Genomic DNA, 25,426 nt, shown 5'->3' with positions numbered 1-25,426 from the left:
CCTTGGGTTTCCTGTTAAAATCAATGTGTGAATTTAAGTGCTTCAGCCTTCAAAATATTTAAATTCAAGTTAGGAGAAAAAGCAGGCGGTAAAACCCATCTGACAGCTAAACCTTTCCCCTCCTCTGCCATTTGACTGGAGAGTGACATGGGATAACCTGTGCAGATGAAACCTGAATTGGCAGTAAGACAAGATAGGACAACATCATTGTTCTTTCTCTTCTTCAATTTCTAGGCTTCTCTTCTAAACAGTGTTTCCTATCTCAGCACTATCTCCTTCTCAGTGGCTTTCTATTCCATCTACTTTTTTGGGGGTGGGTGGGGGGGGAGTAGAAAGGGCAGACCCACAAATACTGTAAACATTTAAAAAACCAAGCTTCAGAGCAATTTCAAACAGGAGTATAGTCAGAAGACGCAAATGGTTTGGTATTAAACACCAGAGTACTTCAATAGCTGCGGAGATACACCTGAGTCATGGCTGCAGGCTGCCGCAATACCACCAGTCTGCAAACTGCTTTATAAATAAAACATACATTCATTCACTGATTGATACACATGCAAAGGCACACATCATCTTTGCAATCTTTTCCTCCTCTGAAATAAGACAAAAATAAAAACAAATCCAAAAAGAAACAATATGAGGAAACTTATTTTGTGCTTCAGAAGTTGTGTTATGGATTTGTACACAAGAAGAGTATTTGTGCATGCCGCTGGAACTGAGCTTTTTGAGAAACGTACTGGTGCACTGATCAAGTCCTTTGTATCCTCATCAACCTAAAGCTTGATGAGCACGCTGGCATGCACACAGGGACATTTCCCAAAGAGGATTACAACACAGCTACCGCTGGGAAAGGAGCAGTGCCAAAATGACATCATACCCTTTTTACTTTGCTACAACCTCAGTAACTCTGGGCAGGCAAGTGGTCCCTAAATGATTTTCCTGACATCTTTCCTATCTCATCTGAGACCAGTCTATCAAAAGCAGCTTCCTTCCCGCTCCCGTAGCTTCGTCGCGGCAAAGCGTTTGCAGTCAGCTACGGCGCCAACGCTGGGAATAGGTTACAGGCAGGATTAAATCCAGCTCCCTCTTCCGAAGCCCTCTCGCTCTTTCAGACCAAGTGAGCACCGCTTGTTGCTTGCACGCCGGGCAGCATGACCGAGGCAGCAGGACAGCGGAGCCTGAGCACTTTGGGAGGAGCAGTCGCTCTTCCGATCCCAGCTGCACGCGTGGCTGCTGCTGCTGCTGAGACAGGAGCCGACATCGCCGGCGAGCAGCGCGAGCGGCCCGTCCAGCATCGCTTTCTGAATGGGCAGCGTAGAGACGGGCAATTTCTGCGTCGTGCTACGTCAGACTATTTCATTACCGCACACACGCGCGAGCAACTTCAACCTCAAGCAGCAGCTGAAGCGCTCAGGTCAATCCACACGAGGCTGGAGTCGCTGCCCGAAGCCGGGCTGGAGGCTCCCGGGCCAGGTCCCCCTCCCGAACCGCGTGGCGTCCGCGGCAGCCTCCCCCCTCCCCTGCCGCCGCCGCTGCCCAGGGGTGCACAGACCTGCTTTATTCGAGACGTGCCGCTCCAGAGACAGCCGCCCGTCTCGCTGCAGCTGCAGACCTCTGCTCTCACCCTGCCAAACCGCCTTGCTTTTCTGTTTTGTTTTGTTGTTGCCACAGCGCTTTAGGAACCAGAAACGGGGCATTTGCTCTGCTGCCCTCTGAGCTCTATCCACTGCACCTGGTGTCTCCCTCGCCTGAAAACAGTTGCGTTTTAGTCATCTTTTTCCGACTGTCTCAGATACAAAGAAAAAGCCACCAGCCAAAAAAGGCGAGTAAATAGTTTAGCAGTTACAGGTAGTCGAGCCCACTGATGCTGGCCGTAAAACACAGACACTGGGTAGTTTCAGACCAACGTACAGGGATAAGCCAACGCCACCCAGGAAAGCTCGCTCACTTACTAGGAGCAGACAAGGCAGGTGACCTGAGAAATAGGAAATGTCAGTGAGGATACCGGCCTGATTCGACACAGGCTGTGCTGTTCCTCATCCCAGTCTCATTTACTTCTAGCTACACATCAGCCCACTGCCAAAATCAACAAAACAGGTCAATTTTGAGGAGGCAGGGAGGAAACAAAGAAGCCAAACGAGAAAAATGCGTTCCTCTTACAACTGCTAGGCTGCCAGCTCAACTCAAAGATGTTTTTTTCATATCTTCCCCTCTATATCCTCTTAAATCAATTCATCGTGAAAATTTACACCGTTTCAAAGTCTTAAAAAAAAAAAAAAACAAGGAGTGAATAAGCACTGCCATGTGTAGGCAGGCTAAGCAAATCACAGGTGGGAAGGATCAAAACTGCGGCAGAGAAAAGAGGAATGCAGAGCAAGAATGCATTCTTCTGTACTGCAGATCTATTCTGGGCAGGTAACCCCTTCCCCTCCACCCTCCCCCCCCCAAAAAAAAACCCCAAAAAAACACCAAACCCACCCCACAACAGCAGAGGATTTCAGTTTAATCACCCGAGCATCCAGAACCCTTCCCAGATCATAGCTTCTCTTTGAAAAATGGGAAAGGAAGATTTCACCCCAATTTCTAATCAAATAATTTAGATATGAAGTCTTACATTTTATCTTACAAATCCAAATATAACTCTGGGCTCATACGGAGCTCACCACCATTAAAGCAGCACAAAAGATGGTATCTGCTTTGAAATTTGTTTTGCCAGGATGCCCACTTGTGGTCACATGCTCCTTTTGTTCTTTCTAATGTTAATATAATTGTATTAATTTTATCAGAAAACACAGGGAAGGAAAGTGATCTAATTTCAGTGGGACTGTCAAAGGAAATCTGTATCTGCTGTGGCAGCAGCTAACGACTGCGTGTCTGTATCAGAAAAAAAAATGTATTCTTTCAATTCTCCTCCTGTTGGGAAGTACAAAACCTGTTCTGAAAGAACTAGGAACCTGTTCCCTAATTTGTGCATTTTACACAAATGCTACTGAGTCTATTATTCATTTTACACTCAATCAGGGAAGTAATCAGGACAATAATTATAGATACATGCTAAGCCACAGCTGATGAGAGCTCTTGGAAGTATTGTACGCTCCTACCTAAGTCAACAATCTGCAGTGTACAGCAATTGAAAAAATTATCTGAACAGATAAGAAATGATCTAGTCTTAATGAAGTATGCTGGGCTGGAGATCTTATCCCTTACTTATAATAGTTGAATAGATACAAAACGCCTGGCATATCACCTCCCCTTTTTATGCAAAGGCATATTTACAGAAACTAAGCCAATGTGGCATCGTTCTTTCTGTCCATCCCTCAGCAACAACTGAAACCTTCTGGCCACTCTCAACTGAATCTGACAATGAAATAAAAGCCAAATACATTTAAAGTCCTCCAAGACTCCTTCACATGGCCATGAGCTTTCATGAGAGGTAACACCCCAAACAGCTTCCCAAGCAAAGGCGGAAAGGCTTCAGCAAGAGGTCAGGAGCTACCTGCCCTGGCCAGCCTCCCTTGCCTAGCTGATTCCTAGAAGATTTACAGTAGTGATAGGGATTAGGGAATTGGGGGTGTATAAGGCACATGGGACATAGATCACTGATAAATCAAGCTGAATTAGATCTTGTGTGTGTAGAGCAACCCGTTCAGGTTAACCTGCAATTGCAAGCCATCTAAACCTAAAGGATTACATTTACAGTAGGAGTTCTTGCGTTTTTGCTCTCCTTCATCAATATTCACTCCATGCTCCAAAAGGAAACAGTTGTTTTTTCCTGATATTAGTACCTTCTGCCTTGCCTTCTAACAGATAATAAAATGGTAATTATTGCTGAATTTGCCAGTTAGATGGCATCTTCAGTCCAAGAAAATTGAAACACTGTTAAGAAAAAAAATATACAAAAAGATATTACTTCTCAGAAAACTCCCACAACTAAGAAAGTAGTCATGCAACTAGCAGGAGAGCCAGAAGACTAGAGCTGTCAGACCTACCTCAATACAATGCTAGCTAAGCATACTTTAAAGATTCTGTGTAGCTTGAGTGAGATTTTTTGATGGGATTGACATTAGGAAACAAACAATAAATAAGAACTTATTTTAAAATCCTGCAGTACAGACGCGCTTCATGGTCAGGAAGTAATTTCCAGAGCCGCAAATCCAGGCTCTGCACAGATGCTGCTTCTGCTTTCTTCATGCCCAGCCCTGGAACCAAACAGCCTAGCAGAACACGCACAAAACCTGTAATTGGTTCTGCAGAGCAAATTTGTCTGATATATCAGATCGAAATAATAAACAACAGAAATAACATTTTTAAACAACGATTTGAAACATTTCCTCATGTTTTAAAATCCCTTTTGCGTTATATAAGATGGCTTTGCAAATGCAATGTACACCTACATCCCTCCCACACACTACATAGATGGGTTATACATATACCTATGGAAAGTATATCATTTAAACATTATTCACAAAACCTGCAAATCTGAAGAAACTTCAGCTTGACAGCACAGAAGAAGAAAAAAAGGCACTGCATCGATACAGATCTGTCCCACAATATCTGGCAGCCCAGCTGTCTGAGAAATGAATGGTATCGAGTCCTCTTTCTTAGATACATACACTATATGTTATGGGCTGTGACAATATGAGGTTCAACCAATGACTCAGGCATAAAGTGCTGTCACTTTGTTCCTGAACCTCTGCCAGAAATTCCTTGGATAGTATGTGCCAAAAGAAGGACTTTGCATCACCAGCTCTCAAACTAACTCACACAACTTGGTGGGAAACACTTCCAACTCAGATTCCTAAACTTGTCCCAGGTTACAAGGTACTACGATTATTTTTCTGCAGTCATGTTTTGTGCCATTTATCAGTTGAGAATTGAAAGTGCCCCAGTCTTCTCAGCCACCTGCATTCACTTTAAACACTAGGCAGAAAAAAAAAAAAAGTGGATCTTAGCAAAGCAACAGGGTAAGTTCCTGATTACAGAACTGACACCAAAGTTGTAACAACAAACAAACAAACCAACCAACCAATAAATGCAATTCATGATTGTATTTAAGCAGTAGATTCCTCTTGAGCTGATCCAATATATCAGATAATCTAGGGGACAGAGACAGAAGACCGGCAGTTTAAGCCCAGCTCCTATGGCTATTAGCCATAGAGAAGGCTTCTGTTTTTTCATCTCTTTGTTCATGACGGAATATTCCTCCTGCCTTATTCTTTAATAATTTTTCACTTAGCTAAGTGAAATGCAACTTTAGGGGGCAAAAAAAAGGCTGTGAAACTCAGTTCTTGCTCCCCGGCACTGGATTCTTCCTGCTGCCTTGTTCTCTGGAGTCAGAGCATAAAAAGCAAACAAGGCAGGCATAATACTTCTGTCTTTTGGAGTTTCTTCAAATTTATATCTCTAGTCTATTTGTTAATTAGAATATTTCAAAAATCTTGTTCTGAGAATTTCCAAGAATTCCTTCTCTTTACCATTCATTTATTATATATAAAAAAAGAAAATCACTAATATATTTCACTAAACCTCTAACTTGCTCTTTGCTCTTCATACAGACCACACATAGCACATTAATCTGCCAGTTTGGACTGAACGTTTCCATTATCAGTCCCTAAAGAACTTAACCTTTTTTGCAATTGAATGACATCCATTTCTACCACTGCGGAGACAAACTCAGGGTCAGAGGCCTCTCATCTTGATCCCTGCCACCACCACACATACAGAGCTTTTTATAGTTGCGGTACTCCTGTTACCTGTATCAGATGGGAAACTATTTGCCTGGCTGATGATGGTAAGGAAATTAGTGATAACAACTCTGAGGAATCAGCTAACAGGGAAGTGTCAGTGTGGATGGCAGAGAGATTATTTTTTGTGTTTCTCAAAGGTCAATCCTAGGAAAGATCGAATTTCATACTCTTATAGTGCCCCTTCACAAGAAGTATGGTCAACAAATGACATTTTACTGATGACAGCATTAGAAGACATCGCCCACACAACAGAAAACTGGGACATCATAGCAGAAAAAAATGCATGAGGGTTGGAGGTGACAGAAATGGATGAAATTCAGTAATGCAGTGAGAGGCTATACATCATGGGATTACCTAGATGATGAAGGTTTAGTTCAGAATTGGAGATTTCTCCATTGCAGATGACTAAGATCTGTGTACAGTATTTAGTTCAAGAACAAACACAAGCCATTGATGCAATGCAGTTGCAACTAAAAAACATAATACTTAGATAAATCAGAAAAAGCCTTTTCACTAGGCACAGCAAAGTATTATGCCCTTGTATAAGGCACAGGTAAGTCCTCATCTGCAGTACTACAGAGAGAGAGTACATACTACATTCTCTGAAGTTCAGTTGAATGGCTTGTGCTTTACAAGAGGATTAAAAATAGATTTATAATTGATTTTCATCACCTTTAAACAGGTGGCTAGGTGGACTATAATTTATATCCAATTTATGAAGAAAGTTGATTTATGCCTAATGACAATAGATGCAGAAAAGACCTTTGTAAGAAAGAAGAAAATATCCTATGGGTAGACTAGGAAAAGCAAACCTTATTTAATGTCAGCAGAGTGGCTGAGAGGGGATACGATCGCTCTTCAAAATACTCACAGAGGATGTTTGTCTATGCTACAGGATAATGTTGGGCTATAACCAATGGGTTTAACGTGGGCATAAATGTAGGTAGGAGATTAGAAGACTACTCCTTACCACTGCAGGAGAAGGGGAAAAAAGGTGAAGCACCATTAATGTAGAGCTTGATTAGGTTAATGAAAGGATTATGTAGAGCAGCCTATGCTAGCGAGAGCATCGAAAGAATTCTCCTTGCTCGTTAAGTCCGATGCAAGTATTGCTAATTCCTTTCTGTTTCTTCCTTCTAAACTGCATCAAACATGGAGCAGGGAAAAAAATTCTGTCTGTTGCAGAGGGAAAGCTAGCAGAGAAGACGACCAGCAGTTTTGCATGTGGCCTCAAAACTTGGACCGCAGAGTCATAAACGGAACAGCCCGAGGCAAACGCTGACGTCAGGTTCTCAGAGCTCGCTCACCGACATCTCTATTGGCCTTAAATGCATAATTGAGAAGTCTTCTGACAATTACGGAGCCCTGAAGGCAAACCTGCACGCAGCCACAGCAGCTGAAGAGATGAATTCACTGACACAGGACCGGGGAGTTTTCTGCCAAGTTTCATTTTGGAAAGCGAGTACACCGCAAGTGCTCTGGCAGAAAGCCACAGACTGGCCTGCTGACCCCCCCCACCTCATGGCATACTAACTGCACTTAAGAAATCTGGATTCATTGGTACCGACCATATTCTAGGTGCTGGCAAAAAGCCGTGAGTCATTCTCTCGCATTTATGCAAAGATCTCATTTGAAGTTAATATAATATACTCAGGCAGACATAAATTAAGGCATCACCTGGACTGCAGTTCTCACTAAGCAATGCTTCCAGCTGCCAGGAATTCAGAAACTGGGTTACACCCTGCTGAGGCATCCAGAGCACATTATACACAGGGCAGCCTGTTACATCCCCCTAGACATAGTGGCAAGCCTACCTCAGATTTTCATAGCTTTCCCCACCTATTCCTATATACAACTGCTTCCCTTCAGTACTTTCAAATTGTTCATCCTTGTTCATCCTCCTTAATTGTTCATCCGTGTCAAATAATTACAGAATTGGGACTGAAAAAAGAAAAAAATCACAGAACTGGGACGAAAAATATCAGCTGCTTAGTGATTTTTTTAATGGAAAAAAAGTCAAACTACATGAAACAGATAAATAATCTATTATAAACTGAAACAGCGATGCTAAATTCACTTTATTCTCTCAGTGACAAGCCAAAAAGCATTGCATGAAACATAAAAAACATGGTCTCTTCATCTGTCAAGATGTTTCTGTGAAAGTACTCTTCCAAAGATGGGTATTTTTCTGCTACCTGAGTGAAAAAAAAAGTTATAATGCCACGAGAGCCATCTATCAATATTCCCACTAAATGTAACAGGTATTGTAGTTTAATAAAGAGCATATGATTTGGCTTATCAAGCATAAGAGCAATAAAAGGGAAAAAATGTTCTCTATAGGAGAAAAAAGGATCCGCAGAAACAAAACAAAGCTATGAAAAAATTATGATAGTCATCTTTTGTTTTCTTGTTTTGAAGACATTTACTAAGTTATCTGCATGATACAGTCATTTGGCACAATGAAAGGGTTAAGTTTAGATACAGAATCAAAACTCAAAGGTACGGATGGGCTCTAAAAAGAGCAAATTAAATTATTAGAAGTAGTAAAAGATAGATAGGAGTTTTGAGAACTACTTAAGAATTTTGTCCTTAGTTGAAAAGGGCATCTTTAAAGATCAAATGGATGTTTCAGTGATTAAGGTATGAAATACTGAGAACCCAGACCTCATTTTGTGGATGGGAAAAGTTTCATATTAGAAATATTGCACAAGAAAAAAAAGGTTGGCAAGGATCATGCAACTTAGCTTGGATTCAAGGGCCTACACAGAGCCAAAAATGATGCAAAGGAGGCCTAGAAGAAATCTAAATGGGTATTAGGAGAAAACATTTAGGTCTGGGGTCTCTATAGTAGGCTTTCAGTGAATAAGAAAGTAATGCTTAGGAAAAAAAAGATGCAGTCTCTAAAACAGTAAAATGAAGAGATCAGAAGAATACCAAATTTGGTTGTGAAGAAAAGTTACTAAGTGCTGACATGCACTCTGGTCAGATGAAAATATCTATCTGAGATGCCAGTAATACACAGTTATTTTCATAAAGGACTGAGCAGGTATTAGAGCTGGATAGGAAGAGGGGTCCGGCTGCGATCTCTAAAGTAGCATCTGGAAAAATAACCATCAAGTATCATTGAGCTAAAAACTTACACTTAAAAAAGTCCCAGGGCCAATATGTATATATGACTTCATATGAATGTGAGCAACTTAAAGATAAGACCAAGTTAAATCATCATTTCATGATACTAGCCAAAAAGATCCTTTGATGTAATCCGTGTTACTCAAACATGGCATGGGACATGAGTGTAAGAGGTTCTAACTAGTTAAGTTCCTAACAGGGGGATGATCATGCAAGTGAGGTGAAATACAGAAGAGTATTCCAAATGATATCAAGTACCACAACAGGAAAAATCATACCAGTTAAAATAATACTGCTTGTTTATCTCCTTGGCAAAGAAAATTGAGATCAAGAGACACTGATTTCCAAGAAAGCAGAAATAGGAGGTGCACCTCCAACTACCACCAGAAGAAAAGTCTGACAAAGAACCATTGCTACGCCGTTAAATGGTTGCTACCTCAAATGGCTCCTTCCAGAGTACACAAGAGAGATGTTGACAAAGGAAAGTTCATCTACTCTACTCCAATGACTCCGAAAAGCCTTCCTTGAAGAAACGACTGGAGAAGTGAGAGCAGAGTGCAGATTACATATCCATTACGCAATAAGCACCTCCCATGCACTGAAACATTGAGGTGGAGTTTTTTGTGAAAGACAGCTGACCATTAGAAAGTGGACTGGGATCACCAGTTTATTTCTCTCAAGTCAGCTGTTACTCACACTGTCCTGACATTTAAGCAGAGCACTTCCCTTTGGCAACAGCAAAACTTTGTGTGCCATATTAAAATATCTTGGATTTGTTTCTTTCTGCTCCCATGGTGAGGACTTGCTAAAAATTCCTGGACTTCAGAAGTCCAGCAATAATTCCAAAACAAAACATTGGAAGTACATTTTTTTTAAATGTCTGTGGCAATAAAAATAGAACATCCCTAGGACCTTGAGCATCTCAAGAATCCACAGCCTGGTTACATAAATTTTCAACTTTCTTCTTTCCAACTCCAAGACTTGGCATTGGGGGGCAGGGGAGGGGGGGAGGGAGCGGAGGAGGGCATGACAATCTTGAAAGAAAGGTGCTGCCTATGCAGTCCCTAAGCCAATGGGATAGCCCGCATCCAGAGACTATAAAATTTGCTCTGGAAAACAGGCCTGGTACAGGACAAGGTAATTGCATTACTGTTTCACACCCCTTTTTAAGGCACATCCATTTCAGTTTCTACTTCTCCTCCCCTCCCATGCTCTATTTGCTCCATAGTAAACAGCTCGCGCTATATCATGTGCCCTTTGCTGCCATAGCCTAAATGTGTCGGGGGGTTGTCAGGTATCACAGCAAAGGTGCTGAAGTGCCATCATCCATCTGCACCGTGTCCTTTGAGGCAGGAGAGATGGTGCCTTGTGTTGCTTCTCCATCAACATCAAGCTGCACTCATCACTGATGCTAGTTTTAATAACCACTCAAAAAGAAAGGTAGTCTTTGTTTATGAGGTAGGAGGAGGCAAATCCAAACAGAAATTAGTCTTAAAAATCACACTTTCTACCAACTCCTATTTAAACAAAAATGAGCCAAAATCTACAAGGTGATTCTGTTCAGGGCCTGTTTATGCAATGAGAATACAACCACGTTAAAATCTTAGAGTCCAATCTGAGATAGCACTTTCTCAAAGGAAACCTTGATCCTTCAAGACGCTAATCATGGTCTTCAGATGTTCACCACTTTCATTTTCCACAGAGCTGTCAGGAATAGAAAGCACTACAGCAGCTTCTCCTGTCAACTTCCCCCCTTCTATTCTCCACATCTTAATGAAGGACTCAATATAAGGTAATTCTTTGCAGATTGTTCACTCAACTCCAACTGTTAATTAAAAAAAAACAAGCACACAAAACCCTCCAGGAGTCCTAAAATACAATCTTTATATAGATAGCTGTTATTTTTAGACACCTATAAAATTTGTCTATGATAATATGATCCACAAAAAGTCTATCACTATTGTAAATTTCTATCATATCTATCTCCTAACTTTGAAGATTTAGATCTCCCTTTCCTGTATGCGAAAACTAAAAATGCCAGATGTGTGGGGTTTCCTCAGAAGCTGAGGGCCTGTATTTGAGAACAGCATATGAACTTTCAAAAACGTACCTGAAAGAAAACTTCAAATTATTTACCTATCAGACACCAGAAGAAGAACTGAAGGCAGTAATAAAAGAAATACATGCAAGCTCATTTTTGGAGAAGCAGGCTCCCATGCTCCAGAAGCAAAGCTGTTGCAAACAGAAAGAAAGGTTATCTGGGTTTCTACCAAAACACTATCTATGTAGCCTGAAGAGGGATTACGTGTTTTAAATCACTGTCTTGGTAGCTAGTTTTTAACAAAGCTCCAGCTCTGGTTGGAAAGATTTTTTTTTTTCTGGCTCCTTTTCTCAGTTTACAGCTTTTTTTTTTTTTTCTTCTTTTCTCAGGTTGTTTGGGGAAGGGGGATGAAGGCAGAAAGGCATATGAAAAAGAAACATATGCTACTACCTCCTGTCTTCCAGCTACTGGATGGGGCTGAGACGAAGGGTTTTTACAACTCTACAACTCACCTTCCGCTTCCACACCTCAACAGGTAGGTTAAGACCATTAACACTGCTTCCCTCACTCCCTCTGTGAATTGCAAAAAGGTTTAGTAGAGGAAGCCTACATTCCCCTTCTGTCTGCGTTTTTCTTAGTCCCTTTTACCAGCATCATGCAGAGGCAAGAAGGCCATCAGTTTGATGGGTTATGATTTGCAAGGGTCACAGAACAATGCACTGTGCTATCATACTTTCAGCAGGAGCCTCTTTGTGATTCTGCTTACCAGTAATTACGTGAATATTAGCAGAGACAAGTAGCAGGTAGCACTAAGGCAGGAGTGGCATCATGGATTTGAGCAGCTAAAGCTACTGAGCAAAAAATTCCTGCTGTTTAGGGGAAAAAAAAAAAAAACTGCCTCATGAAATCTCACCTTCACAACCACACATGACACAACCACACAGTGACTGAAGTTGGAAAGTGTCTTTGGAGAGTGCCTAGCCCAACCTCCCTCCTCAAAGCAGGGTCACCAAGAGTAGGTTGCTCAGCGCTGTGTCCAGTTAGGTTTTGAATGTCCCCAAGCTCAGAGACTCCACAACCACCCTGGGCACCTACTCCAGTGTTCGACCACTCACATAGTAAAAAAGCTGTTTCTTATGTTAAATGGCATTTCTTGTATTTTGATTTGTGTCCATTGCATCTTATCCTGTCACTGGATACTTTTGGGCTTCTTTACATCAGATATTTATAATATCCCCTGAAGCCCCTTTTCTCCAGGCCAAATAGGCCCAGCTCACCCAGCCTCTCCTCCAGTCCCTTAATGATCTCTGTGGCCCTTTGCTGGATTCCCTCCTGTATGTCCATGTCTCTCTTGTACTGCGGAGTCCAGAACAGGACCCACCACCACTCCAGAGGTGGCCTCAACAGTGCTGAGAAGAGAGGAAGGATCACCTCCCTCGAGCTGCTGGTAACGCTCTGCCTCACATAACCCAGGAGGCTGTTGACCCTCTTCGCCACAAAGGAGCATTGCTGGCTCATGGTCAACTTGTTGTCCACCAGGAGCCCCAGGTCTTTGCCTGCAACACTGCTTTCCAACCTGTACTGGTGCATGGGGTTATTCCTCCCCAGGTGCGGGACTTGGCATTTCCCTTTGCTGAGCTTCATGAGGGTCCTGTCAGCCCATTTCTCCAGCTTGTTGAGGTCCCTCTGAATGGCAGAGCAACCCTCTGGTATATTATCAGCCACTCCTCCCAGTTTTGTATCATCTACAAACTTGCTGAGGGTGCACCCTGTCCTATCATCCAGGTTGTTAATGAAGATACCTTTTTTATGTTGAAAAAAATTTACTTTTTGCAGTAAAATAGCTGATGCCTCTACCTCTAAGGACTTTTCTGCTCACCATAACAACTAGGTTTTTTAAGCCATGCATAAAGCCCAATAACTCAACAATTATGAACTCTAGATTTAGGCCTGATAATCTCCAGACTTCCTTTATGGACTGCAAGAATTCATACTGCTCTTGTAACACTCAAGGTTATTCAGGAATTGAAAATTGAGCAATGTAGACCTATTACACAATGAACCTTTGATCTGTAAAATACAACCCAACATGAAATTTTCCTTTTTATGGCTTGACTTTAAAATTTACTCCAGTGCTGGCTTATTCAAAAATCTCAGGAGGCTGCTCCAATAATTCATTTTGAAATTTTGAACATCAGGCATAGAACAAAATTATGGCTCTCTACTAAAGTCAAGCAGAAAAAGAACATCTGGTGTTGCAAAGAGAGCCGGTCAGATGTGAGCTTTTCCACTGGGAAACTCATAAAATGAGCTACTAGAGAGTTCAGCATGTGTTCCTGTAAGGAAGGAACAATAGGAAATGCTTTCACTTATTTATTCTTCTTTAAAACTATCAGACAGCAGCAATTATAGCATAAATGTCTTCCTCAGTATGAACACAAAACAGAGAAAAAAATTAAAACACTTTTAATAAAAATGCTTTTAAACTCAAGCTTGCATTATAGAGTGAAATCAGGAAGCCCATTGCTTCCTTGTTATTGAAGACATCTTCCGACAGCTAAGAGACTGCTACATTGTGGAAACTCTGTAAGGAAGGTTGCAACCCACATCCTCTAGTGCTATGATTAACATACCAGCGAAGCATCCTGGCTGAAGACTGAGTATAATCACTATTCAGAAAAGAATTAAGTACATTAATCATGTTCATTCTGTAATTGAGTTCATCTCTGTAAACAGGAAGCCAGAAAAATTGTAATGATTGCGCTCAATACTTTGCTCGGAAAGGCTAAAAATACCTGAAACACATAGAAGCAATAAGTGAAATTTAAGATGTTACTGGAAACAAAAAAGAACACCTTGTGGCACCTCCTTCAGCTTCTAATAGTTGGGAGGAGCTGAAGTTTGAGCTTTTATCATCTCAAAACCCGTAAGTCTACAAAATTTTACACTATGGGTTTTGTTTAATACCAGGAAGCTAGCTATATCACCCATTATTAAGTTGGCCATTACTTGCCTTCATAAGACCCTGTCTTCAGTTGCTTATACTTTTTGCCAAGCTTTAAACCTTTGCACTGAAGTTTTCCTTGCAACTATTAGCCTGCACTTGGAAAATTTTATCCAGTACAGTCATTTCCAGAAGACTGAGACACTGTTTTACTCATCATTAACTATTAACCGCTTTGAGAGGCACCAGTGTGGACTCGGAACGTTCTCAGTGTTGTTTTTGTTTCAGAGATTGGCATATGGATGCCCACATTTTGGCAATTGAAAGAATTTGCAAGTCTTTGGGAACTTGCAGATTGCTTGTCCTAAAGCAAAGGACTCAGATTTCAGAAGATTAAACTCTCTGAAAGTCTACATGTGCTTAGCATCCTCCAGCCACAGCATTTCTGTAGTGCTAGGGATCAGGCCAAGTTTGTGTGTATGGATACTTAACGGTAGCCAGCAACTTTAACTGTCAGATGTCAATACACTTCAAACCCCTAAAACAAATAGGCAAAGGGAACTGATGCACCAGACAATTTTTCTAACAGTTTACAAATAGAAAACTGAAAATGGAAAAACACACACAAAAAGAATCTCTTGGCCAATGTCTGGTTACGATGGTTTTTAACCAGAAGATCATACCCTGCTATAGCCTCTGAACTACTTCAAAGGGATCTGCAAAGAAGCAACTGAGATGTACATGCTGCTGCCAGCAAGCTTACATTGCACAAAAAGTAGGGATTGGAAAACAAAAACATATTGAAAACCTCTGATCCAGAAAGATGCGCTGTGGTGATGAGGGAAATGCAGGGAGATGAGGGAGTCTTCAGGAGCATCCCAGCGCGAGAAAGATCTACTCCCTATGCCCCAGCTGAGGACAGTCCACAGTCTCATCCTCTCGGTTCAATTGCTATAATCAATCTATATCTATGTCACAGAAGCGCATACCTGCTTTCCATTGTAAGGCAATGCTTGAGAAAAAAAAAAAAAAAAAGACAGCCTGTCATCTTGTTCCACTGTCTCTCCTTTTCAAAATACTAAGTCAAATGTCATGCTTCTTAGCTGCTTTGTTTCTGAACTGCACTGAACAACTGTGTGAACTGCAGTGTAGCAATGATCCTTCAAACTGCAGCCTTCCTCAAGAGGGAACATGCTTTCTTGCTCACCTTTAACCCAATAAAGTAAAATACAACTGAAGTGGAGTATCGTCAGCAAGCTTCTCTTCCAGAGAACTGGATTTGCTGACTGGTAGCAACAAGCCGCCCTGCAAACATGGGAGGATTAGCAAGAGAGAGAGAGATTTTTCAAGAAAGGCAGTATTTATGGAAATTTGTGTTGAGCTCCTGCTTAGCTATGAAGAACATCGACACAACCACGCTACCGGTCTTAAGAAGTGGTATGCCACAATCAAGCTGCCAATCTACTCTTCCTGTCCCACTACCAATCATTTTGGGATAGAGAATTTGACTGAGAAGGTGATTCAGAGAGTGGCTGACACCATTTAAAAGGTTTTTCTCCATGGTACAAGCCACGGATATGGGAGGTTGCAGAAGGTTTGCTTGCATCATCTGTGTCACAACTGTCAGTGACGCATATCCTGTCCTTTGTCCTCTCAGCTTCCAGCCTCTCCCAGCTCTACATCAGCAGGAAGAGGAATTTCTCCGTCACGCTCCAGGCTTTTGTGAATCATTACGGAAATTTCATTGCCATTTGCCAGCATGGAAGGATGTACAGTGCCAAGATTTTCCATAGCTTTTGCTTGGTCAAAGCTATGTACTAAAACAAATATATTTCTGGAGCTGATCCCATTGAAATCAGCTGTTCTTGTACTTCGGGTACACTGGCTCCCTGGCTTAAAGGCACAACCTGACAGCCCTGATCATCTGCAGAACCTTTCTGATCATCATCAGTCACCTGCTGGATGGTGGAGGTGGCACACTGGAAGGCAAGAGCTGTCCCTCAGGTGCCAAGCTCATTACTACCTTGCTTGTCTTCTGCACCTAAGTTAGAGCAATGGGGTAGGAAGCCTGGGGGACAAAGAGAAACAGACCCACGGTGCCTGTGGCTCAACTGCTCACCTCTAAGAACAAGCAAGGCAGTTGGAGGCAGTTTACGTCTCTGAGATAGTTTTCTGTATTATATCATTTGTCTGCTGCATTAGAAAGCAAGGAAATATTTTATAGATCATTTCTTGATCGCAGTCTCAGCTTTCTGCACCTTGCTTGCTGCACAAGATCAACTCTCCTCCCCCAGCACCAGCTCCATATTCTCATCAACCCACAGGCCTCCCATGAGGTCTCTTTTTCATAATATCCTAAGCTCCACAAGTCTTTACTCTGCCATAAAAGCTAACGAAAACTTGTCTGCTGAATGAAAGGATAATGTAAGGCTTTATTAACAATGAATAGCTGTGGAAAACCACAAAAACATACTTACAGGAAACAAATTTTTGAACTGTTTTCAGGTATGGTAAGAGGGATGGGGTTAGATATAAGGATCACTGTTGTGACGTATCCTAGCAGGAACTCTGCTTCAGGCATGCCATTGGTGGCCTGCTATGGTATTCTCAAAGGGCCTTTCAGAGGTGGAGGTGGGGGAGGGAGTGGAAGAGACGAGCTGTGAATAAAAACGCTATAAAAACTGGCTGACTGGAGTCTGAATAAGCTGGAGCCACAAAGGGAGCTAGGGGCTTTTGTTGAGCTCTGTAGTTACTCGCACTGCTGCTCCCACCGACCAGACTGACTCCTGGCACGTGCTTCTTCTAACTAGGTGCAATAATAGAAGGTAATGTACCATCTCTACCTTTGCTTACATTGCCCTCTAGCTTCGCTTACATTGCCCCTCCATGTGTGTGTGTGTGTGTGTGTGCGTGTGCGTGTGTGTGTGTGTATTCTTGTGTCGCCACTGAAACCTCCCGAAGGGGCCGTGGTGGTACTGTGGCTAGTGTGGTTCCAAAGAACGTGGCTTCGCCTGCCCTGGAGACAGGCTGTGCAAAAGCAATAATCAGGCATAACCCACCAGTTACTTGCAAGGAAAAGTTGCTTCTCAGCTCCAGCTGACCCTGGCTCTATTGCACACCTTTTCTGGATCCTTAGGAAACCTGTTACCTGAGGAGACCTCCTGGAGTCCACATCTGCTCTGTGGCGTCCTCACTCATAGCAATTGTTTCATCCTCTTTGAAGAGGTTAGTGACCCTTGCACAGAAAGGAGGCACATACAAAGAATCCCCAATGCATTAAAATTTTTATGCAGGTCCCAAAAGAAGTCAGGAGGTGCAGGGAATGCTAGTGCCCTGCCATCTAGTACTGTCCTGGGCCGGCTTGTAAGCAAACCTTAGCCGTGTCGCTCCCTTAACACAAGCACCTGTACTGATGCATTTGTATACACTGTTGTTTCTTGTGCACCCCAGAAGTGCTGCCTTGCAGAGACACAGTTTCATACCTCTCCCCAGCTTCAACTGGGATCCCAGCAAACAGTGCCTGAGCCACACTCTTCCTCAGCACAAGTTTCCTGGTGAAGCTGGCTCTGGCCAAAGAAGATCAGCAGTGCCATAATGCTGTTGACCTACCAAATGCAGAGGCTGTTAGACAGCAAGTAAAGAAAGGTCTGAATCTAACGGGCACGTGAACGAAAGGTAAAACACAGGGGCTCTAGCTTTCTCATAAGATAGTAGATATGATATATCCATCCGCAGGAATGCCTATGGGTTATGAGTGAGGAGCATTCGGAGCAGAACAGGGGCAAGACACGACTAGCAAAAAGATCTGTGGCTGAGTGAGCCATTAATCCTAGAGCAAAGTGAGCATATAGTCCCCAGTCCAGACAAAATCAACCTCTTCCATTTGCTTTTAAAACAGCTTTAATCTAGCAAAATGACTTCATACGTGTATGCTTGGCATCAGGCAGCCACCACATTTCCAATCTCATATCAAGCTCTTTCTGTCTCTTTCTCTCTCTCAAAAATAAAACAACTGTCCAAAAAACTTGGATTTATCATTTCACGGAGTTATGACCCAAGTCACATTCAGATCAATTGACATGCTGTTTAACACCTTGCATGGGTTGTAAGCTATGGGAATTTCTCCCATCTACTGGATCAGTAGTAAGGAACTGGATATTGAGTGTTACACGCAAACTGCCTTAGGCATAGCTGTGCTGTAAATCATTGGCAGGTAAGAGTGAGGCTTCACTTCCTGGGATTTACACAAATCCATCAAAATCTAAACTGGTGATTTAAGAGTACAGAAAGTATTATTATTATTTATATTGTTGCACATGTGCATTTCAGTGTATTACTGATGATATTGCTTGCTTGCGTAGTAGATCTCTTTGAACTATTTATAGCTATATAAACCTATATATCAATTATTGGTTTCATAGTTCCATACAAACTTAGTTTCTGCTTTAAATTCATAGTCAGCAATGAGAGACAATCTCATTAAAAGTTTACATCATGGGCTAATGTATGAAGACTTGCTGTTCTTCTTGTATTAGCACAGGTACATAATCCAACTTTTGCTCAAAGATTATGGCTCATAAAGTCTACAGGGAATTTCAGGCAGGGGGAAATACTCAACATCCTTACAGCAAATATTTAACACCTCATCACTTTTGGCTCATTCCGTTACCGCAGCATTTTAAATGCATATCCGTTCAGTGAAATCATTCTATGTTGCAGCTAGCAAGGATAAAAAATTAAGATCAGTCCAAAAAACAAGATCCTCAGACACATACACCAAATAAAACCGTCAGTTAGAACATTTCCCCAAAAACCTTTACTGAAACTCCAAGCTTAGCAGCTTTTAAAATTATTTTCCAATGCAGAAGACTTTCAGACAATCCTAACTGCTGGATGGGCAAGAAAGAAAAACATTTCTAAACTCTTTCCTTAGCTCTATAAAGGTACTTCCTTACTGAAATTAATGAGAGATGTACAGATATGCAAAATTCGAGATAACAGCTAAGAGATACTATTGTTTGTTGAATACAGGCTAATGCATAATAAATAATTGATCATCATTTTGCTTAAACTTACCCATGCAAAATGCCCACAAGATCAGGCCCTCCCAGATACAAAAAGGTATAGCTAAGTAAGACATCTCTCATCAACTGAAACTCAAAGGGTCTAACTCAGGGTTCCAGCTCAAACCCACTTTCTTCATTCTTACACATACACAAAAAGCAAACCAATCAACCAAAAATTTCATTAAATACGAGACCCTGGAAATCACAGAAACTTCTGTGATGCAACATCTGTAAAGCTTAAAAGATGCTCAAAAGATCAAAAATAAACAAAATAAAATAATCCCCCCAAACCCAGTATTGCATCTATTTTTGTCATACCTACTCATGGCTTTTCTCTCCCCCTACTTCTCAGCCTGCTCACCCTTGCCTTTCCTAATGGTTCTGGGTTTCATTTGATGTGAGGTAAGGTAAGTAGGATGAGGAATAAAAATTACGAGATGTCTTTCAAAAGATATCCAGTATGTTCAAATACGACATCATAACAGTGAAGTTATGGGCTCCCATATCTTTAAAAGTTAGACATGCCGTATTATTTTAAACTAGAAATGAAATCAAGCCAAAAAACACACTTTCAGAATTCCATTTTGGTCTTTCACCAAAAATGATAATACAGGTAGACCATTTTGGAGGGTTTTTGGCATTGGTTGATATAAATATTTCTTATCTCATCTGAACAGAGAAAAAACCTACGGTGTTATTAGCTACTTCTGTATTGAAATATAGTTTCATTTCTTCAAGCCTAGCCTAGACCATGATAAAAATAAGCTAGTGCATCTCTACGAACTGGATTTGCCTCAAAAGGCAGAGCTATTATTTTTGTATAATGAAGTTGCCTTTCCCTCCATGGTCCTGACCTTGCACAGTAATTGCATTTTCCTACCACCAAAGTCCTACTGACCAAGCGAGAGGCTCCTGCTGTGTGTGAGGACAAGCATAGCGGCTCCCTTCAAACTCTGCCACCCAGCTGTGCATATGGAGTGACAAGAACAGCCAGAAACCTCGGTGGATTTGAAGTTGAACATCATCTTCCTCCCTTAGGTTACCTTCAATAAATCCTTACAGATACACACTACACTCAAGTAAATGCCATCTACGTGCATCATTTACCGAGTGTCACTTGCCCCAGAGTGGTAGATGAGCCAGGGAAATTTCCTATTTTCTTTTAAAACTGTTCAGAGACATTCAGGGGTTGAGACAACAGGACCATGGAAGAGATATATAGCTCAGTGAGATCACACACATTTCACATCTGGTTAAGGGATATAAATTTTTTCCAGCTACATCATACTGTAGCATAGTATGATGCAATGCAAATGTCAGGGTTGGAGTGATTAAAAGAAAAAGGAAACACAGGAAAGTGAAATAGTTAGCAATCAAAATACAATGACATGGATCACTTGCTGGTCAAATACTTGTTCGTAATGAGTTGAGAATCTGCATTTGTGTCAGAGTAAGAAGGAAGCAAAGACGCTTGCCTCCCTACACCTTAACAGAAACAAAATGATAGATGACTCATGTGGTAACAGAGCATTTAGTTACCCCTCTTCTACCAGGAGATTTGAGAATGCCCGATTGAACTGGATCAATTCACATTCATAATGATGCCTATTATCTCTATTTTGTACTACCAGAAAAACTGATTCCTTTGTAATGTAGTATTTCAGTTAGTTTAAGTGATAGCAAACCAAAGCAAAGTAGAAGCATAACCTAGTTATCTGTCCAGGAAAAAAAATTCTGAGAGAAGGCTTTTAAAATTTGGCTTTCCAAATTTTGGCAAAAAGTGTATAGATTTGGCAAATTTGTATAAAATTTGGCAAATGTATATGATTGGAGATTTAAATTAGGCAAAGTCAAAGGAGAAGGCATTACATTAAAAAGAGAGAATATTTAACAGCTGGAACAACTTTTCTAGAGAATATGGCGGACTATCATTTGCTTGAAGCCTTTAAATTAAGACTGGATATATTTCTAAAAGGAATATTCTTATTTAACCAGAAAACACAGGCCTGCTGCAGAAATTACAGCATGACTAGTGTTATATCTGAGAGCTCTAGATGACTACAGTGGTCCAATTTGGCTTTCAAATCTACAGCTCTATAAATATGGCATGGAACTTGCCAACAACTTCCCCCCCCCCCCCCAAAAAAAAAAAAAAGGGTACAGGAGGATCCTGGAAAGTATTTATGCATTATATCTTTCTTTCCACTTAAGAAACAGAATTTTCCCACTAATTGCTGGCTTCCCATAGGTAAAGATGTCCCACAATGTACTTCAGAGACAGCCTCTCAATAAATACAAAACTGAGTTGGAACATGTAATAAGCTACTACCTCCTCTTTCTTTATTCTAGAGCTCTTTCTTTTACTGTCTTTACATTCTGAGTAAGATAATGAAAAAATTTCAGAGAATCTCCGAGTGCCTGGAGCCAGGAATGTACTAACTGTATTCCCATTCATGACATTTTAGACCCACTTATGGTGATGATGCTTCCTCCAAACAGCATACCATAATTTTTACATTATATCTGATCGGTTTCGCTTAGGTTCGCTGTACTCTCTTGCTTGTTAGCATGCTTGAAATGATGCATCAACGAAGACAAAGCTGAAAAAGCTGAGGTTCTGCCAACGCATTACATCTATTTGTAATCAGTGATTTCATGCATATGAGATATAAAATGCAACAAAGACAAGCACCGAGGAACCCTTCAGCAGTAGACTACTTTTCCTTAGCTGATCAGTTTAAAATACACCTAATATACATCTATCTTTTAATTAAGCCTTTAACAAAAGTCTCATTTTTGAGAGAGAGGCAGATTCTGCCTGTTACTTAACTCTACGTTAATGGACTGCAATGGTACTTCCACATGCATAAGCACACGCTCTTGCAAAATCACCTTTGCATGCATTTTTGCACTATTCATCATAGAAACTACAGGTAATGGTCAACTGGCTCTCATTGTGTTAAAAGAACCCAAGCAATCACAATTAAATCACTGTAAATATGTTTACCATGGCATCGCGTGGGAAGGCAGTTACACAACAGCTTCACCAGAGCACCGTACCTGGTCAGTAACGGGAATTGACTCCCATCTACGCTTCAGCAAGTACAGAGATTTCCGGCTCATGATTTTGAGTCTGCTCTAGAGGTTTCTCCCACTCAAGCAAAAGGTTTTTCCCCAAACCAGTGACAAGAACCTTATTTCTGATTCTTTTGTTTCATTGCTGTAAGCGGCAGAGCTCCCAGGCGTGCAGAAGTTTTGCGCGCTGCAAGGTTGTAACCGGTCTTGCCCAAGCTCCTTCGGTTTGGTTAAAGCGTCTGTCCCCTCAGAGTGCCATGGCAAGCAGAGCCGGCAGAGACACTGAAAAGCCTCGCGTTCGCTGACGAATTACCTCACAGAAGCATGAAGTAGGTAGACAACACCAGACGCACTCACTCTGAAAATAGCTGTTGCTTAGGAACTGGAGGGGTGCAACGCAGCACCTCAGATATATATGTAATTGAAAGCTTTTATATTTAAAGAGAATTAAAAGCACCGGACTTGTCTGTTTCTCTCCCGATCAGCATCATTCTGTAATGTTGAAAGATCGCTTGATTTCACAGCATCCTGGTGTTAACGCCTACATCTTCAACAAGCCAAACGAGGCTTGATGACAGCAGCAGGGTCAGAGCAACAAATAATTCCCACGCATTCCATGTCCCTTGTAAAAACGTGTGCGCATAAAGAGCATTGCCACTCTCACCTGAAATGTTTCAGCAGTAACAAGTATCATGCTTTCTTACAATAATTAAAATAGTTTGCATATTTTGTCTGCAGAGGGATAATAGGTCCAGGATTAATTCTACTAGCCACATTGTCTTACAGTATATTAGAAATAACAATATTGAGGCAACAATGGAAATAACAACTTGAGGCAATTTTTCCCTCAAGTGAGTGAGATAATGTCATCTAATAGACGGCAGGTGTGCATTTGAGAGAGATTTCTTTAGGTAGATTAAACATCCAGGAACTTCTTGAACTTAGAACCTTCATTTTGAAGTTTCATGCCAAAATCTTTATTTGTATTAATTCTCAGTGTTAGGCATGGAACATAATAAAATTCAGTTCTTGCTCTCTGCATGATACCCAACCCAGACAGTAAGTTCTGGGCACTAAACATTTTCAGAGATCAAAAATGAGAAAAAAAAATCAAGAGATAAGTAGCCAGGAACCCATCTGCTTTTTGCAAGGAAACCTAAAACTCCCTCTAATTATAGCAGCTTTAATAGTAAAATTATTCTAAAAGAAGAAGAAATCTAAGAGAGAGAGATATATATATATTTATGTGTGTGTGTGTGTGTGTGTGTGTGTGTAATCTACAAAAAAAGAGGAATGAGGTGCTGGTGTGGAAGTCAGAGGCAAGTTAAATACCGTAAAGACAGCTTTTTACTAGTCCCATTTACATTCTATTGAATTGCAGACGCACCTCAGGAGACAAACTCCTGCAAGCAGGAATTCCCATAAGGCTAGGTATATTTTATATGACATCCAGCACTACCCATAACTACTTCACCTTGCATTTAACTCCCACAAGTAGAAAAGGAACACATTTTCCAAGTAGGCCATTAAGACATATGATATGCACTGTAATAGTTTCCTCTCATGTTTCAAACTCAAACCATAGAAGATCTACTAATTCTTTAAAAAATTCTAGCAAAATTAGAGTTTTGTTTAATAAATCTCAGTAAAATCATTTTATGAGTATAAACATGGATTTTAGTTTTAGATTATATTAAACCAGTGGTTCCATTTCCTTTTCTTTCAAATGACATTGCTAACATTCACACACACGTGGAGAAAAGTGACTTCCCAAAATCCAGCTTCACATAAGCAACAGCACCACAAGTAACTACACGGCAGAGCCTGTAGGCATTGGCCAGTCCATCTCTGAACCACTGATACATCATATTTGATCAAGCAATGTACCTAAGAAATTATGCTGTATTATTCTTTAATAATCTTTATTATTTAATAACCTTTATATTGAACATGATCTTGTAACAAAGGGTACTTTCATCAGGGACACAAGCTGGCAATAATGCAACTGAATAAAGATAAAATATTTCTTTTCGATTACATGCAAAGATAGGATCCTTCTAAACTTCTAACCTTTCAAGCAAACAGTGCAGCTAGGTTTAACACACTTCCCATTAAAGACGATTCTCACTGCCTTGTAGAAGAGCGTCTAAGGACCCAGTCCCTCTCCAGGCTACACTGGAACAAGCCAAGCTTGTTTTCTTATGTCTTATGAAACTTGGCTTCCTTGTTTCTTGTGACTGGGCACTAGGATAGCCCATGGTACTCTGAGAGTTTGGGTCATTTTCTTTTCCTACCCTATTCAAGATCCCTTAACAGTTCTGTGGTATACACTGATTGCTAGTTTTATACGGTTCTCCCAAGATTTATACTGTTTAGCTTCTTAGAGCTTTGCGGAGCACCTAACACATGGTAAAAATGAAATAAAAGAGTGCCCAAAAGGATGAACTCGATCAAAGCTATGCGACCTTCTTTTAGATGGATTCAGGAGGAAACACCACAATGCTCTATCACGAAGACCATTCTATGTAGGCAGATTTTCTCCTTTTTTTGAAGGAATGGACTCAATAAACTGAACACTTTTCTCACTCTGGAGGTGAAGTATTTTTGCTTACTGTGTTAAAACAAAACTAAAATAATAAGATAGTCTGCCTAAGGGAAAAAAAAAATCAGCAGTAGTTTTCTACCTGAAAATCTGATACAGAGTTGTCTAGAATAATGCCTTTAAAAATATAACATTATTCTTCAGAAACAGTTCAAACTACTACAGGTGACCTGTGCAGAAATCTAGAGAACTTCCCTCTCTATCCACTCCTTCATTTTTAATAAAAAAAGAGGAGGAGGAATATCTAAGCTATCACATAGGAAAGGAACAAAGCTATTTTCAGGAAGATAAGGAAAACTTTCAAATTTATACAGAATTTTCTGCACATAAATGTCTCTTTTTTCACCCTACTGAAACCCAGAGAACTCCATCAATATGTGCTTAGTAACCATTTATCTCATTCTTCCCCTGTACAGCATTTCCTAACAGTACGCAAGAAACGATTTCACTTGGACTCCATATAGATGACATTTGCAGGAACTGACTGAATGCCCAGGTGACCTCTTCCTTTGAAATGAGGCCATGCCACAGAAATCCTCTTTATTCTCAGCAAGACGCCAAAGAGAGAAACGAGGCAATATAGTAAGTTCTTTAGAACCCTCCCTGGAAGAAAACATAGCCTCAGTAGAAACAAATTATTAAAAAATTCTTCGGCAGCAGTTTCATCCTGTACATTCAGCCTTCACTTTTTCAGAAAACTCAAAAGGGATGTATTAAACAGCACAGCCCCAATTTCCTGCAGCAAGATACTTTTTTCATAGTCAACTTGATCCGTTTTACCTTTTAATTTAAAATCTATTTGGACCAGATTCATACTGCTTA

General features: G+C 40.9%; 1 protein-coding gene across 5 annotated transcripts in view; it reads right to left on the bottom strand.

Annotated features, from left to right (window-relative positions):
* PDE3A (phosphodiesterase 3A) overlaps positions 1 to 25,426 on the bottom strand; it is a 259,901-nt gene that overhangs the window by 78,153 nt on the left and 156,322 nt on the right. Inside the window, exon 1 of one of the 5 annotated variants that reach the window (XM_009671920.2) lies at positions 21,988 to 22,206. The exons of 3 other annotated variants lie outside the window; for them this stretch is intronic. In XM_009671920.2, coding sequence (XP_009670215.1) covers positions 21,988 to 22,050 — 63 coding nt within the window. In that variant the 5' untranslated portion in view covers positions 22,051 to 22,206. Of the gene's footprint in view, positions 1 to 21,934; positions 21,953 to 21,987; positions 22,207 to 25,426 lie in introns of those variants that run through there. One more of the 5 variants, XM_009671922.2, reaches the window with a different exon arrangement.

The sequence above is a fragment of the Struthio camelus genome, chromosome 1, assembly GCF_040807025.1.
Source record: "Struthio camelus isolate bStrCam1 chromosome 1, bStrCam1.hap1, whole genome shotgun sequence".
Classification (NCBI taxonomy): Eukaryota; Metazoa; Chordata; class Aves; order Struthioniformes; family Struthionidae; genus Struthio; species Struthio camelus.
The sequence above is the reverse complement of the archived record's forward strand: the minus strand, read 5'-3'. Positions and strand labels throughout refer to the sequence as shown.